The sequence below is a fragment of the Budorcas taxicolor genome, chromosome 11 (genome assembly GCF_023091745.1).
Source record: "Budorcas taxicolor isolate Tak-1 chromosome 11, Takin1.1, whole genome shotgun sequence".
Classification (NCBI taxonomy): domain Eukaryota; kingdom Metazoa; phylum Chordata; class Mammalia; order Artiodactyla; family Bovidae; genus Budorcas; species Budorcas taxicolor.
In genome coordinates, this window is record NC_068920.1 from 133,361,903 (window position 1) to 133,380,223 (window position 18,321).

General features: G+C 41.6%; 1 protein-coding gene across 1 annotated transcript in view; it reads left to right on the plus strand.

Annotated features, from left to right (window-relative positions):
- DTNB (dystrobrevin beta) overlaps positions 1-18,321 on the plus strand; it is a 238,797-nt gene that overhangs the window by 195,146 nt on the left and 25,330 nt on the right. The window contains exons 15-16 of the mRNA XM_052649361.1: positions 1,646-1,742; positions 7,005-7,025. Coding sequence (XP_052505321.1) covers positions 1,646-1,742; positions 7,005-7,025 — 118 coding nt within the window. The remainder of the gene's footprint in view (positions 1-1,645; positions 1,743-7,004; positions 7,026-18,321) is intronic.

Here is an 18,321-nt window from a genome sequence, read left to right on the forward strand (position 1 = left end):
CTGAAGTAATCAGGAATAGCTTCCTGAAAAGAGTGACGTTTAGGATGGACACTAAGGAATAAATAGTATTTGGAAGAGAGCAGGGGAATACTCAGGCGTAAAGTGATGCCGTCTGCTTAGGAAAAAGTGAACCATGGCTGGAGGTCCAGACACAGAAGAGAAAGGGAAGTAAGGAACTTTGGATCAAATGTAGGTAAAGTTTGTAGCAGTATTCTCTCTGATAGAAGTATAATGTGAGCCATCTATGTACTAAAATTTTTCTAACAACTGTGTTGAAAAACTAAAAGGAAATAGGTGCCATTAAAACTTCTTTCATTTAACCTGCCTAATCTAAAATATTATCTTTTCAACATTTAATCAACATTAAAAATTATTGTGATATATTACTTTCATTCACACTAAGTTTTTAAATCCAGTGTGTAAGTTACACTTACAGTGCATCTCAGTTCAGACTAGTGCTGAGTAGTCACGTGTGGCCAGTGGCTATGCAGGGCAGAGTCAGTGATGCTAGGAAAAGTCTGCTGTTTAGATTATTACATGAGATGATGAAAGGAGTACAGCTTTCCTTTGAGTAGCATTGTGAAGGCCACAGAATGCTTTCATGTCCACCATCTTCCTTGATCTTCAAGATAGTGCTGTTGTTGGAACTTCACCTTCTAATGCAGGGAGTGTGGGTGCAGTCCCTGGTTGGGGAGATAAGATCCCACATGCCTCACCACTCAAAAATCAAAACATAAAACAGAAGCAATATTGTAACAAATTCAATAAAAACTTTAAAAATCATCCACATCAAGAAAGCTTTTTAAAATGTTACTGTTAGTAATTTGTTATTAGTTCCATTTTAGAGAAGAGAAAATTGAGACTCAGACAGGTTAAGTGACTTGTCCAAGGTTGCATAGTGAGTAAAATGGTGGGCCTCAATCTCTTGATTTATATTCCAGTGCTTTTTTCCCAGTCATCCTAGGTGAAATCAGGATTAGTCAAGCTAGGAGACCATTGCATGTGTGAGGTGAAGCATACTTGGATAAAGTCCGAGAAGCAGGAATAGAAAGATAGACATGTGCTATTCAGGAATCATCTGAATTGGGTGACTGATGAAATCTAGGAAATGAACAGGAAAGTATCAAAGAGGATCAAGTTTTTCAGCCATAAAAGCTTAGAAGGAAAAGTAGGAGAGATGGGGAAATTGAGAAAGAGAACCGTTTAGGAAGGAAAGTCTTAAGTTTGGGTTTGGACAGATTGACCTAGACTTGATGGCATGAAATCTGTCCTCAGGGAAACCAAGTTCTCTGAGACAGAGTCATCCTCAACTCTGTCACACTTTCTGAGCCTGATGGGTGGTTCTGGGAGCACTGACAACTGAATCCCATCTTATCTGAGCAGTTTTCACACATTTTTCTCCACTGTTAATTTAAATTTGAACTAATTTGTGTAAATGAGGTATTTGACTTCCTGAAGAATTAAAAAAATGACTTTAATAATATTAACAATACTTTTTTGCTCTACAGCAATGTATACTTTCGAAGGCAGTCTTACATGCTGTTCTCATAGCAGTAAAGTGGGCAAAACAGATATATCACCATTTTATATGTCCAGTATCAGAGCTTCATCTCTTCGTTTCTCATGAACTTTTCCTTTCTGACAGGCAGAGGAAAGATGAACTGGAGCAGAGGATGTCAGCATTGCAAGAAAGCAGGAGGGAGCTGATGGTCCAGCTGGAAGGGCTGATGAAGCTACTGAAGGTAAGAGCGGCGGCCAGGCTTCTCCTCCCACCTCAGCTCTTCTTGTCCATCTTCACCCCTTGCTCAGCTTCTGCCTTTCCTGTGATGTCAGAACAGGATGAGGCTAAAGGGTTAACTATTTAAAGCCCAATTACAAAAAATTAGTAACCAGAACCAGAGTGATGTGCTTTTATGAATAAATAAGAATGTTTATAAATAAGATCGCAGCACGCCAGGCCTCCCTGTCCATCACCAACTCCCGGAGTTCACTCAGACTCACGTCCATCGAGTATTAGCTATATATAAATGAATATTTCTCAGTTATATAAAGTTTCTTTTAAGATAAAGCTTCAAATAGTGTACTCGAATACTTACCAAATATTGTGTGCTATTTTAATCCGTATTATAGAGGCAAACCAACCTAATCAAACCAACTCTAATCGATAATTTCGCTCTATTAGGAGCAATAAAATAGCAGATAGCTCTAGGTTTGGTATATTGGGGCTTGAAAAAATATAGAATAATTTCAGTACTTTTTATTGGAAAAGATATTACAGCCCCCATACCCTAGAGCAAAGGCATGCTTGGCATTTAAATGTCCTCACCTGGACAGCTTGCCTGGCACTGAGTAGAAATATTTACCAGCCCTGTAGCAGCAATACCAGGGTACATTTGTTTAAGCTGTAAATTCCTAATGTCTTTCTGTCTATACTCTGAAACCATTGTATTTCATGGTATGTCACAGAGTTAGAAGCCAGAATGGAAATCCGGTGTTGAGTACCTCAGAAGCCAGGCTAAGGGGGTGGATTTAATCCTGTGATAAGGTGAAGTCATTAAAGGTTTTGAAACAATAGTTTAGGAAAATGTACGCAACAGGTCAGTAAGAGGAGAAACTAAAGGATAATAGGAGGCTAGTGAAATCATTCAGGCCTGGAGTGACAAGGGTCTGAACTTGGAGGGGAAATCCAGGAATAGGTCAGCTGGAAGACTTTTCTTCAACTTCATCATCAGCCCGCCCTTTAATAATAAAGCTCGTGGTATTAGCAGCTTGGGTAAATGGAGTGTTTGTGTTTCGAACTGACTTTTGGCTTGCTCGAGACAATCATTTCTTTTAGTTTTAAGCTGAGTTTTTTGTAGCTTTGGTCCTGGGTATTAGGGTATTTGGAGACATATTTCTACATTAACCCTGTTAGCAGGATTTCTCCTGAGAAATAGTTTGTCTAAATGGGTCTTGTTTAAAGAAAACCTTATGCCTAAAACCTGGCCCAGATCCCTCAAATAGCTGTCAAGTACCCAACCAGGCAACCCAGTCACCCACTCAAGAGAGCAGGGGCGAGCTTAAACACACTGGGCCAGTGCAGCATCTGGAGCTCTACAGGGCTGTGAAAGCTCCACCGATGTGGGGTTAGTCCACCCAAAGGACAGAAGGCTACAGGGGATTTACCTCCCTTTCAGGAAAATGTTTCTCAGATATTACCCAGAACATAAATGGGAAGGTACCCCGGGGTGATTTTTGTAAAAGGCAAAAATGTTTATGCAAACTGAAGGGAAGTTAGAATGCATTTCCCCTAAGTATCACAGAAAGCTTTCCCGTCAGCTGGTGGGCCTCATCAGCTGATGGGCCTTCGTGTTCCTCAGAGTTCCTGGCCCTGGTCCCATGTGCATTACCCTGACCTTGCTGTGTACCCCTGATACTTGTATTCAAGGCCTAAGTAGAGGGAGCTGATACCTGCAACTCTGTTCCCAAACCCTCCATTTCTTTGTATTTCCAGCCATTGTCTTTTAATTACAATTTCAGTAAAATAAGCAGGACCTCACTGCTCTGTTTTGTAGGATCCCCTTCCAGGTTCTTAAATGCCTTATCATTATCCACCTGACAGGCTGTGGTCATTCAAAAAGGGAGAAAGGATTTGAAAACATAAACCAGGAATGTCATCTTTTTTAATCCATCGATTAAAATTCACAGTTGAAAATCTCAGACCTTGTGTCCAGCTTCCTAAAAGGGCTACAGCATAACCTTAATTTGTGTATTATATGCACTTCTAAAAGGTTATACATAGGAATCGTTGACTTCTATTAAAATTTCAAAGATGTTTTCCTACTATGAAAACTACATTTACCAACAAATAGTAAAAGTACCCTTCAGAATTCTAATTTTAATTTCAAAGGACTGTCTTGCTTTCATTCATGTTCAGTCTGCTCGCATTTAGTGCCCTCATAAAACAGCTGTAAGTAGTTAGTCTGATGGACAACTGAGCCACATGATCTGGGATACTCATGAATTAAAGTATACCACACAGTAAGTTTCTATTTCACGTGGAATACTTTAATTTTATTGTTCCAGGGAAATACTATATACTGTGTCTATTTATCTGAAAATTGATAATTTGAAGAAGCATACATGTGAAGTGTCACCATTGTTTATTAATTCATTCAGCAGAAATCGTAAATTTGGCGGAGAGGGGATAAGGCAGGGTAAAAATCATTTATCTAGCAGAAACGTATTGAGTTCCTAAGAGTCCTTTTTAGCTATGTGGTATATAATGGTGACTAAGACTCAGTCCCTGTCACCAGGGAGTATCAGGTGCCTCCTTATTGTTGTTTTTTCCAAATGATATAATACAGACTGACACTCAAGTACCCGTGTTTCAGGATGTATCTTTTCTTTACATTTTTTTCCCCTGATGAATGAGTATATATGGATAACCTCTATCTCAAACTTCCTATTTGATCCAGAAATAGTTGTATGTTGGTGTTTGTTTCTAAATCATGTTCCCAGTATTTTTTTGCCTCTTTTTTGATTTTTCCAATATTACTTTTGAAATACATTTACCAAATGAATTCTGTAGTTTTAAATTTTAACCTCATTTGCAAATGAGATTTGGAATATGAATTTTTAAAATATAGATGACAATAAATACAATGGCTGTGACATTATTCTGGCCACTGAGCCAGATATCCCCCACGTGGATGGATCTCCCATATTTTCAGGTAACTTGAGCAATCCTAGATTTGTACTTTATAATTAAGGCATTATTACCCGCCTTTAAATTAACTTGGCTCCTATGCCTGACTTGTCATCAGTCAATCTTTACTGACCCCAACTAATTGATAACAAAAAGGTTCTAAGACTTTATATCTGACCTGTTTATTATGTTGACAGAGCCTTTATCTGATTAACTTTGGTGAATTTGGATTAAACAGCATCCTAAGTAACACTTAACCAAAGTCTCTGCCAATCCCAATGCACATGGGGGCTCTCTGAGTCCTAGAAACACTGCCCTGTCCACTCACCCCATCCTAACCTGACATACATCTACTGCAGATTATCACGATCTTATGTCGTTGGATAAATTCTATAGAGCAGAGTCACAAATGTGCAAACATGAAACCTTGCTTTCTGAACTTCCCTATTCTGTTGAGCCAAGGTGATGTTGTCTTCAATACCCAACCTGGAGAAAGCAGTGAGAATCTTAGAAACAGTTCTAAGACATTATATACTGGTCTTTTGATCTCAGATGCAATTCCAACTTGTCAGGATTGCCCTGTTCCTCCCCTACCAATTTCCATTTCAACATTTAATGCCAGCAGTAAACACATTTTGAATTGTTTAATAACTCTTCTGTGGCTATTTGCCTTGCCGGATGAATGGGAGAAAAGTGTGCTGCCTCACAGGGAAGCCTGATGAGGCAGGAAGGTCGTTCCCCAACTGTAAAACTCTAACCCCTTCTAACTGGAGCCGTGCATACCAGATGCAAAAGCTGGAAGATGCTAACTTCTTCAGGTGAATTCCGCTAACACTCACGCCCCTCTTTGCCTGGGTGCTTGTGGTTCTAGGTTTGGCCAGGCATCTAGCAGCTGGGGCTTTGATAACGAAGAATATCTTCCGGTGCTGAACTGGAGTTTCCTCAAGAGATTGTTGGTGCCCATTTAATTTCCAGTGCATGTCTCTCCCTTGCAGGAATAAAATGACTCTCTCCAGATTCTTACTATTCCTCTCCCTTTTATAATTCCTTGCCTTTACTGAAATCATTCTCACCATTGCTCCCAGATCTGCAGACTGAGAATCACGTATCTATTCCTAAGACTTCCTACACACATGTTTAGTAAAGACGGTCTGCACGGATGGATCCAATTTAAATGGAACCATTGAACAGCTTTTAGATTTGTGTATTTGGGCAAAGAGCAGAGGTGTCATGACCACAGTTACCCATGATGAGGCACAGAAAAAGGAAGCGAAGAGACCCATTAAAAGACAGAGTAACTTAGAAGCACAAGACTGAAGAGAGAGGAACTCGGAAGTGTTTATCTCCTCCTCGCTGTGCTTCGTTCTTCAGTGTCTACAGCTGCCTTCTGAGAGCTAAGGGTTAGGAGAGGCCTTCTCTGAGTACCATCCCTGTAAGGCTCTGAGAGACAGAGACCATACCTGACCTTCATGTTTCTAGTGCTTCATGCATAGGGAGGAGTAAACGAACCTGTGTTGGAGTAATGAGAACTCTCTTTGAAAACCCTCTTAGGACCTTGAAGCAGTTTCCAGTTTAGAGCAGGAAGGGAAGGGGATGCATGTGCATCCTTGAGAAGGACCACACAGTGACCAAAAGCTCCACACGTGGAAGAGAGGAGACTAAATAAAACAATCTGTGGCCAGATGGAATCTCTAGTGTCTAGGAAGTTCTTAAGAGCACTAGTTCTCAAACTAGCAGGATTCAGAATCTGCTGAAAGGCTCATGAAACAGTGCTGCCCTCACCCCCAAGGATTTTGATTCTCTTGGTCTAGGGGGATACAGGGCAAAGCACACATCTCTGACCAGTTTCCAGGTGATGCTGCTGCTGCTTGGTCTGTGTTCTGCACTTTGAGAACCACTGGCATAGAGAAGTGTATCTAAACACTTGTGAATATTGTGAATGGTGAAACAGAACGATCATTGAGCTTTTGAGTCATGGTTGAGCTCCTTCTTTCAGTTTACCTCAAATAGTGATGTAACCTTGGGCAAGTCAGGTCTTTTTTGTGTATAAAAGGGGAAGTTGGACTAGAGGTTTTATGAGGTTCTTTCCCTCTAACTCTAGAACTTAGCATTTAAAGAACTGGATGTGGCATAAACTTGCCATTTGCACTATCCACCTGATGATGCTCTGATGGTGGTCAGGCTCTTGGGTCTCTGAACCCATGGGTCTGACCTGGTTTGCCCTGTTCTGTCACTTTGTTCCAGATGTTTGTGGTGATGGGCATTAATTTCTCTCCTTTTTTCCCTCTACTGTTTTTTTCATCTTCACCACCTCTAGGAGGAAGAGCAAAAACAGGCAGTAAGTGAACTTCAGAATTCTCCACCTCTTGCTTCCTTTTGCATGTTCTTCTTTTCCTCATATAACTGTTGCATACCTTCTCCTCTCCTCCCTGCATCCAGATCATTTCTGCAGAGTTGGTCTTGTGTAAAACCCTCATCAGTTCTCTCCCTTGTGTTGTAAAATGGCCTAAAAGCCCTCGTTATGTTTACCTAATAGTGCATGTTCTTATTTGAAACCAGAGCTTGTTGAATTTGTCTTCAGAGTACACATCTATTGTGTTTATTTAAATATGCATGATTAGCCAGGCTATAATTGCATTTCCTGCACTTATGTTCTCTGCTGCTTCGTGATTAGGGTGACTTTAATTGCTTGAAAAAACTTTCAGGATGGTGGGGGTGACCTCGGGGCTAAATACTATGTTGTGAATGACTGTGCATGAAGATGTGCATCAGAGTTCCTTTGATAACTTTAGATGTTCTTTAGTCTTAAATAGTCTTCTCGGTGTTCCAGCTCCAGCAGCCTTCTTAACAAAGTTACCAGTGAAAGCTAAGTGGTTGATCATGCTGTAAGTGATTTCCTGTTCAGAACTACTCCAGTGGGATCTCTGGTTTTTCTGCGCTGCTTGGTGTTTAGGGAAGGTTTATGTTTGTTTTTATTTTTCCTGATAGCCACTAACCCACACTGGAATCAACTGAGGGTATATCAACAATGGTAACACCATATCTTTGTATAATACAGTAAGGTTTTCAAAGCATACATTTTTTATACAAACTAAACCTGATTTTTAATTTAACCTCAAGGCTTTTTTTTTTTTTTAAGTGAAATATGTCATTCACTGTACTCATTTCTTATTCAAATGTCCTCATTTCTTATTCAAAAAGCAAATTTGTCCATGTTTTAAATTAAGAATAGGAATATAAAACATTATATTTACTATTATTTCCAGTTAAGAGAGCAATGGAATCATAGGGAAAGGATGGAAGAGGTGAGTAATGAGGGGAGGAGGCAAGAAAAGAGAAAAGGAGACTGTCAAAAAGAGGGAAAGAAGACAAAGATGAAGTCAGAGTAGGCAACAAGCCCATACATCTCAGTAGCTTTAATGTAACAAAATCTTGTTTCTGTCTTTGATTTATTTGGTTTTGTGTTTTCCTCACTTACACATCATGTATTACTTTCATCTTACGGCACCTTTGTATCACTGGGAACATTCACATGGGCAAAGCAGGAAATGATCAGGATGGAAGGTGAAGCCCAGCCCTTAAATGCTTTTTCCAAGAAGTGATACATATCACTTCCACTCTGTTCCATTGGTCAAAGCAAGACATATGACCACACTTAATTTCAGGGAAGTATGATCCTGCAATAACAAACAATAGAATGGGAAAGATTAGAGATCTCTTCAAGAAAATTAGAGATACCAAGGGAACATTTCATGCAAAGATGGGCACAATAAATGACAGAAGTGATATGGACCTAACAGAAACTGAGGATATTAAGAAGAGGTGGCAAGAATACACAAAAGAACTGCACAAAAAAGATCTTCATCACCCAGATAATCACAATGGTGTGATCACTCACCCACAGCCAGACATCCTGGAATACAAAGTCAAGGCTTTAGGAGGCATCTATGAACAAAGCAACTATGAAAAAAGCTAGTGGATACAAAGTCAAGGCTTTAGGAAGCATCTATGAACAAAGCAACTATGAACAAAGCTACTGGAAAGGAATTCCAGTGGAGCTGTTTCAAATCCTAAAAGATGATGCTGTGTAAGTGCTGCACTCAATATGCCAGCAAATTTGGAAAACTCAGCAGTGGACACAGGACTGGAAAAGATCAATTTTCATTCCAATCCCTAAGAAAGGCAATGCCAAAAAATGCTCAAACTACTGCACAACTGCACTCATCTCACACACTAGCAAAGTAATGATCAAAATTCTCCAAGCCAGGCTTCAACAGTACGTGAACTATGAAATTCCAGATGTTCAAGCTGGATTTAGAAAAGGCAGAGGAACCAGAGATCAAATTGCCAACATCCACTGGATCATCAAAAAAGCAAGATAGTTCCAGAAAAACATCTATTTCTGCTTTATTGACTATGCCAAAGCCTTTGACTGTGTGGATCAAAACAAACTGGAAAATTCTTCAAGAGATGGGAATACCAGACCACCTGACCTGCCTCCTGAGAAATCTGTATGCATGTCAGGAAGCAACAGTTAGAACTGGACATGGAACAACAGACTGGTTTCAAATCAGGAAAGGAGTATGTCAAGGCTATATATTGTCACCCTGGTTATTTAACTTATATGCAGGGTACATCATGAAAAACGCTGGGCTGGATGAAGCACAAGCTGGAATCAAGATTGCTGGGAGAAATATCAATAACCTCAGATATGCAGATAATACCACCCTTATGGAAGAAAATGAAGAACTAAAGAGCTTCTTGACAAAAGTGAAAGAAGAGAGTGAAAAAGTTGGCTTAAAGCTCAACATTCAGAAAACCAAGATCATGGCATCCGGTCCCATCACTTCATGGCAAATAGATGGGGTAACAATGGAAACAGTGAGAGATGGTTTTTTTCTTGGTCTCCAAAATCAGTGCAGGTGGTGACTGCAGCCATGAAATTTAAAGATGCTCCTTGGAAGGAAAGTTATGACCAACCTAGACAGCATATTAAAAAGCAGAAATATTACATTGCCCACAAAGGTCCATTTAGTCAAAGCAATGGTTTTCCCAGTAGTCATGTATGGATGTGAGAGTTGGACTATAAAGAAACCTGAGCACCAAAGAATTGATGCTTTTAAACTGTGGCGTTGGAGAAGACTCTTAAGAGTCCCTTGGACAGCAAGGAGATCCAACCAGTCCATCCTAGAGGAAATTAGTCCTGAATATTCATCGAAAGGACTGATGCTGAAGCTGAAACTCCAATATTTTGGCCACCTGATGGGAAGAGCTGACTCATTGAAAAAGACGCTGATGCTGGAAAAGACTGAAGACAAGAGGAGAAGGGGACGACAGAGGAGGAGATGTTTGGATGGTATCACCAACTCAATGGACATGAGTTTGAGTGAACTCTGGGAGTTAGTGATGGACAGGGAGGCCTGGCGTACTGCAATCCATGGGATCTCAAAGAGTCGGACACAACTGAGCGACTGAATTGAACTGAACTGATGATCCTCCAGTTTGTTTAGAAGAATTAGAAAAGCAGGTGCTGGTAATGCCCCAGAGATGTGCTTTACAGCTGAAACTATTTGCTGGGAACTTCTCCAACCGTGCACTCAGACTAGCATCTCCTGAGCCCACTCTGAATGTGCCAGCAAAGTATGTGATCAAGAACACCGCATAACTTACTGAGAACACCTTTCAGAGGAGGACAAACATGGTGGATATTTATTTTAATGGCAGTAGTAAGGGCTTCCAAGAGACACTTCGTTTTTAAAAAATTTTATGGATTACTGTGCAGTCCAAGAATCAGAAATGATCACTTCTGGCATATTACTTCTCAGGTCAATTTAAAGCTGACCTTGAGCAGACAGGGCATTAAATAACATGTTCATTCCAGTGACCTTTGATCGTGTGTGAGATCATACTCTCCTTGAGACTGGCAAAATGAGAAGCTAGACCCAGATCTCTGGAGCCTGCCATGAACAAGCCACTTGTGTACGTGTGTTGGGAGTTCTTGGTCGCTGAGGTCCTGAGCTCACATTGTAGTCCTCACTGTCCCAGGGGACTGTCCAGAGCAGGAATTGGTACAAATTGTTTTTCCCTCATCCTTCCCCACTGTGATGTGAGGTAAAACATCCTGCTCTGGGGATGCAGGTAGAAATTCCCTCTGTCTGCATCACAGGTTTAAACTGGACCCACCTAAGACTTAGCTACTGCTGCTGCTAAGTCACTTCAGTCATGTCCAACTCTGTGCAGCCCCATAGTCGGCAGCCTACCAGGCTCCTCCATCCATGGGATTTTCTAGGCAAGAGTACTGGAGTGGGTTGCCTTTGCCTTCTCAGTGAGGTGCAAATTTGAATAGACTGGCTTTGCCTAGTTCACCAATATTTGTAACATGTACAGTTGGGAAGACCATACAGCTTTAGAACTCAAGCATCTGCTTTAATCTGTATCATTATTGATCGAAGCACCAAAAGGTGTTTACCGGAGAACTAAGTCGTCACCCTTTCTTCCTCCTGGTTCAGACTGGTAGAGTTTAATTTCTTCTCTATCAAAGTGCATTACCCTGTATGGGTTGTAAAATAATTATAAGACTTTTTAAATGAAGAATTTACTAGACACCCTTCCCCACACTGGCTCTGTAAATCCATTATAGAGAACCTTTTATACTATTTGCCTTCTTCCCTTTCAGGGATTATTTTGGCTTTTGGGGAATTTGAGGGAAATGGATGATAACTGACCTTAACTGTGATTTTGGGGCTGTGGTTCTACCTTCAGCCTCCGCCACTTTTCCAGTACTTTTGTGACATTAGTACCTCAGCTGATAATTCTTCTGTCTTTCCTCTCCCCCTTCTTTCCTCCTCCCCCTTCTTTTTTCTCAGATCCTAGGTTTGTAATTAAGGGTAGAACTGCCTGGCTGTTTCAGATAAGACTTCACTGAGTGACTGTTCGACCCATGATATACCCTACAGTTTAACAGACCCAGGAATTAGATTATATCGGTTGAGTCAGGGTTAATCAGGCCCATGATAATCGTCAGACCATAATTAAAGGACCTTGTCTGCCTTTTTCACTATGACATCCCCTAGCCACTAGCCCAGCGCCTGCCACATGGCAGATACTCAATAAATAGTTGCTGAATGAAAGCTTGTGTTAACCAAATATATAAGATATTGACTTAAAAACTGTGTAAATTTATAGGTTTTTTTAAGGGACATAACTGGTTCAAGAACCTAAGCAGTAATTTTGCTCAAGGTACTTCCATATAATAGGAAGATCTATCCAAGAGACTAAATGATGGTTCACAAATGTCCTTTATAAAAAGAATCAGAAAAACAATTTTCAGCTTTACCAAAAGAATAGGAAGAACAAGCCAATATATTAGTATTTTTATTAACTCTGTTACTATTTCTCTCTAAAGAACAGATAGATTATGTGGAGTAAGAACATCCTCTCTTTTTTAAGCACAAATAATCTATAAAATGCAGGATACCTGTAATTGTTTGTATCCATTGAAAACACTTTGAGCGTGGCTTAGTAAGAACCCAATGCCCATAACCAGAAGTGTGGTACAGAGGGGTACACTAAAGTAACAACAGACTGGTGAAAGCCCTGCTTTGATAGTGGCCTTGAACTGTGGACTACTCCCTCAAGGTCAAACAGTCTCCCAATCCTACTCTGGAGGGATTTCAGTGTACAGATTTATTCTAGGGACACCTTAAGGGTCCATTATTCTCAGAGACTCGGCGTTCCATAAAATTTCACTGCTGCATTGCTAATGCCAAATAAAATAAGCTATCCAAGGCAACGGTTCACTTTACTCATGTAGCATGTATTCCTTTAAACATTTCTCCAGTTCCTTTTATTAGAAGATCATTGCTTTTTATATACAGATCAGCATCAGAGTTAAAGACTGTAGACAGTAATGCATAAGGATACGGGACAGGGGTGACCTTGATCCCAATTCGAAGAGTAGTGATCCAGAGAGTTACATAGGTGGTACTCTGAAAATTATGTGATTAGAGGATCTTGGGGATTTCACCAAGAGAACATGCCCACACTTGGCATCTCTCTACTTCAGCCAGTTGGGATATCGAGTGGATCTTGCCCCAGGCCCTTTCTGATTTCCAGAACCAGACAAACACCCCACATGACTAAACCAGAGAAAGCATGATGTGGGCCAGCTCTCAGAAGCCCCCTTCTCTGACCGTGGCTTCACCAAATACAGCCATGGTTGACCTGTGATTCTGCCAGGACAGACCTCATGAATGTTAACTTTGTAAGTTTAAAACAAAGTACTTACCAAAAAAAGGCTAAACAACAACAAATAAAACCCTCCTCATTGTCCATTAAAGAGATTATTGGTGAACCCCTTGATGTGTTCATGGGTCGGTTTACCTCTTGGTTCACTTCATCTTTGAATGCAGTTTCACTGAAAAGTGATTCACATGCTTCTTAAAAATTTTTCTGGAATTCCTTGGCTGCACCATATTCTGTAACAGAAGCCCGAGTCTTCTGCTTCCTGACAGGCAAAGGATTGCCATTTATTTATTTAATCTTCAAGCAGTGTCTTATTATATATGTTCATTTGAGCAGTGGGTGAGCTTGGCCTTTTGGAGGATCAAAAGAGAAATCCTACGCAAATACCACACTCAAATAGTACGAACATTATTTCATGGTTGGCATGATGCCCTATATTCAGAAACACAAGCCAGGTCAGTGATAACCAGAGCCTTAGGCACCACTGCTGCCCTCCCTTCCAAGCTGGCCAGCTGCACTAATGGATTTTGGTAAACAAAGACCAATGTGCTGAACTTTGTGACTATGCCCCAAACCTTTAGCCTGGATCCCAGTCCCACTCTTTGTCCATCTGCCCATAGATGGCCTCATGAAAGTCTTCAAACATGGTCACGTTCACCAGTCTTGGCTCCTGTACTTACTATAGGCACCTGGTAGCTTATTGGGGGTTTTTTGTTGTTTTCTCCAAGAGAAAATGTCATAGCAATATTGAAAAATAGGTACTTACATTTCATTTCCCCAAAACTCCTTAAACAGAGAGCTTATAGCCTGAAAATATAAGGGAAATAGCTTTGACTCTTTGCAGCACTCCCAATATTTTTCAAAACTGGCATCAATCACAAGCTGAAAGGTTGCCTTACCTACTTGGTTTATTTTCCTCCTATACTATATTTATATCTTTTGTTCTTGTGATCAGAATGCATACAATATATGAAAAACATACACCAAGGCCTCTGGAAAATGTTTCTACACACCAAGCTGGAGAAGTTCACCCTCCAGTAGCCTAGGACATAATATCTGCCCCCAGAATACTACAGTCTGGGTCTCATCAACAGAAAAGAAGGTAACTTCTAGGTTTTTGAGCCCAAGAGCCTGGGAAATTGACTTAGAAAAAATTGAACCAGGAGGATGATGTGGGATACAGGAAAGGGACTTGGATCTGATGGTGTACATACCAAGCCAGAAAAAGTCGGCAAACAGTCAAGCTTTTCGTTTGGTCTATTAGATATTTGGGGTTAGGCTGCTGGAAATTTAGTGGAGAAACAGGGCTAGCAACATAAAGTTAAAGTTTAACCCATAAACACAGGAAAGCCCATTGTAGACAGAAAGACTAAAGAGCAGGTAGGATTGTGGGTTCTCGTGGAAAACCAGAAAGTTTCAAGGAGGAAGTTAATAAGGCAATTAAGACAAGGATTTGACAACAAGGTAACAACCTGGTAAAGGAAAATTTCATTACGGTAGAGTGTAGACAGCTCTGAAAGATGGACTTTTGTCTTCTTGTCCAACCTGCTCAACCCCACCCCCACTGGTGTCACCTCAACAAAGGAAGGAGTTAAATAAGGAGTTTACCTTACAGAGTTGCATGTGAATAGATTGTTACAAAACCTCATGTCTTTTCTGTCTCACCATGTATATAACCTTTACAAACCTCAATTTTGTCCTCTATAGATTTCCAGTCCACAATTCTTTGATCCTTTCATCACTGATACCAATTGGTGTATTTGGGGAAAGGCTATGAACCAAGAACGGTCTGCGGAAATCCTCTTGGGTTCATTTGACTGATGTTTCCTTTTGTGACTTTGAAACCCTCTGACCTTCAGTTCATTTTCTGGGCCCTCTAACCAACTCCTTCCCCAGGGTTTATCATGCCAACCTTCTCCCTTCCACTTCTCTAGACAAAAGAAAGCATCCTAAGAAAACAACATCAGCTTCTTCCACGATCCCTCTCTTTTGGCTTAGCTCTGGGATTCTGGGATGCCTCCCGCAGAAAAAAGGGTTCCCTACACTCTATTTCTGTGAGACCTCACTCAGCATCCTCACTTGGCATGCGATTGAATCCATGACCCTCCACTTGGAGAGCATCTGTCGGCGTTTCCATGCGTCCTGATGCCATACCAATCTCTAGGGTTTTATAGCTGACCTCGGGCTGGTTCTGATGTTCCAAATTAACAGCAGTGCCAAGGTAGGGAGCTTCCTGGCTTAGCGTCCTTAACTGAAATGAACATCTGCTTAATTTCAGCCAAAGAATCATATTATAAAGAGTATGGGAAACTCCTTTGCACTCTTCTCCATTTGTTGCTAATCATAATTTGGCAAGTAGAATTACTCCCATTTGGCGCTGCAGTGTAGATTGCCCAATGCTTAAAAAAAGAGAAGAAAGAAATATAGAAGCATTCTTTATAAAATTAGAGAGAATGCAGAAAGACATTTACCTGCAGCTAAAGTGGTACGTTTAAGTCAGCCACTATGGAGAACAGTATGGAGTTTCCTTAAAAAGCTAAAAACAACTACTGTATGACCCTGCAGTCCTACTCCTGGGCATATATCCAGAGAAAAACATGATCTGAAAGGATAAATGCACCCCAGTGTTCACTGCAGCACTTGATTGCAATAGCCAAGACATGGAAGCAAACTAAATGTCCATTGACAGAGGAATGGGTAAAGAAGATGTCGTATATGTATACAGTGGAATACTACTCAGCCATTAAAGTGGTATCTTTAATAAGAAACCATGCCGACTCATTATTGCTCTACAAAGCTGGCTAACCATAAATCCTTCCATGCTTTTATTACTATATATTTCTTATTAACTTACATATAATATTCAATATTTATCCACCGCTTTCATATTTCAGTTTTCAGCTCCTATATTTAACCAGCTCAGATCTCAGGAAACCAAGCAAGAATCTAGGAGACTCTCAGGCCTATAGCTGCCCCTGGACAGCTCCCAAATGTGCAGAAGAGTCTCAAAGTTTATTCTCGGCCCCTTGAAGTTTCTAACCTGATCTGAAGCTAGTGGTGGCCCCCACTTCCTTCCATAGCAGCTCACTGTTTGGGAAGAGAGGCCCTGGGCAGGCCACTCTCTTTAGGACCTCATAATGCTATCACCGTCAACCACATTTTCATCCTCAGCACTATGACATTTGGGGCCAGATTACTTGTGTGTGTGTGTGTGTAGTCGGGGGTGAGGAGTGTTCTGTGTATGTTACAGAATGTCTAGCAGCATCCTTGATCTCCACCTACTAAATCTCGGTGATATGCCCCCACCAGGTTCCTATCAGGTACAGTTATCCCCAGTGAAAAAGCGCTGCTTGGGACCTCCCTGGCTGTCCAGTGGTTAGGGCTCTGAGCTTCCACTGCAAGGGGCCCAGATTACATCCCTGGTAGGTGAACTAGGATCTGAGAACCTTTCTCTCTGATACCAGTCTGAGCCTTTGCAGCATTCTCAGCGTCCCTTATTCTGAAGGTTAGATATGGGATGGATGGTGAAAGATTTCTATTCACGTTTCCCCACAAATCACCCGTTTGTCCACGTGCCCTGCTTCTGTTAATGTCTTTGCCAGCAATCCCCACATGCATGCTCTCTTCCAGCCCCCTGCTCTGCCCACTCAGTTGCCAAAGTCTAGTCAACTTTTTCTCCAAAAGCTTGCTTATGTCCCTCTCCTCCCAGCTCCTGTCCCCATTCTTCATTCCAGCCTCCATCACCTGATCTCCTTGTCTGCTGCTTCTCAATCCAACCTTCACTTTGCCTCAGAGCCAGACTCCTAAATCCAACCAGACTGACCACGCCAATCCCTCCTCGGAAGCCTTCACAGACTCCATCTGCCATTGCTTATAGCAGGGGCACCAAGCTTTTTCTTAAAGAGTTAGGTAGTAAACATTTTAGGCTTTGTGCACCAAATCAAAGGCATTATGTAAGGACTTATATAACCATTTAAAATAAAACCACTTAAAAATGTGAAAACCATTCTTAGCTCACAGACTAAAAAAGCAGGTGGGCAAGCTGGACTTGGCCATGGGCTGTAGTTTGCCCGTCCGTGGCCTAGTAAATAAACGTGATGACCATTTATTTAAGGTTCTGGATGATTGTGGCCCACACTTGTCTTTCCCACCATGTGTCTTCTGTGCTCCCTGCACGCTAGTATCCCCACATGCTCCCTACCCACCCCCACACCCAGCCTCCTCTCTTGGGGAGCTTCTGTGCCCTTTCCTCACCTGGATTGCCGTTCCTGAGCCGCTTCCGCCTATTGAAATTATACCATCCAAGACGCTCTCAGATGCCACCTCGCCTGTGAAACCTTACCCTGTTCTGGAAGGTCAGAGTTAAACCCTCTTGCCTCTGTGTTCTTTTTCCTTTGTACCTCTGCTATTTCATCCTCCTTTGTAGGCCAGCTGCTTACATGCCAAATTGCCCAGGAGGCTGTGAACCTGCAGAGAGTGGAGACCTTGCCCCTTTATACCATTACTTTGCACCTGTCGAAATGGAATCGTGGCAGGTCGTACCCCATGAGCCAGCATGTGAAGCATTTATGTACATCCTCGCTAACCTGTGAAGATACACTTAATCTCCACTTTACATGTGAAGAGTCTTAGCCCAGAGAGGTTAAGTAAGTTGCCCAAGTCACACAGCTAGTCAGTGGCAGAGCTAGAATACAAACTAGGTCCCCCTGACTGCTAAGCCTGGATTTTAACCACCTTATCATATAAGGGACTCAGAGTGGCAGTGCTGGATCAGGTACCCCACCTCATCATACAGGTTTTCCTTACTTACCCAGAAAGTGAAAGTGAAGTCGCCTCAGTTGTGTCCGACTCTTTGTGACCCCATGGACTGTAGCCTACCAGGCTCCTCCCTCCATGGGATTCTCCAGGCAAGTGTACTGGACTGGGTTGCCATTTCCTTCTCCAGGGGATCTTCCCGACCCAGGGATCGAACCCGGGTCTCCCGCATTCCAGGCAGACGCTTTAACCTCTGAGCCACCAGGAAAGCCCCTGAAGCAGAAGTAGCATTTACTTACCCAGAAGCAGCATTTAAATTTGACTCATTGAACTTTAAGATAGCTTTGATAGGTTCTGCCTGACCCATCATTGAACTCATGTCTGCATTAAGGACTCTGCTCTCCTGGAATCCGGTCGTCTTTTGGTTTCTAATACACAATCTCACTGTTCGGTATTCATTTTATAAGGGTTTTTCCCTCAGTGAGGTCCCGGATCATTTTGCTGAGAACTAGCTTTGAAATCCTGTGATGAGAACTAATGGGACACCATTTTCAAATAGACCTGGGCAAACTAGGAGAAACAAACAGAAAGAGGGTAATTCTAGTCTTGGAATTTATGAGCTTCCCTATCTAAAA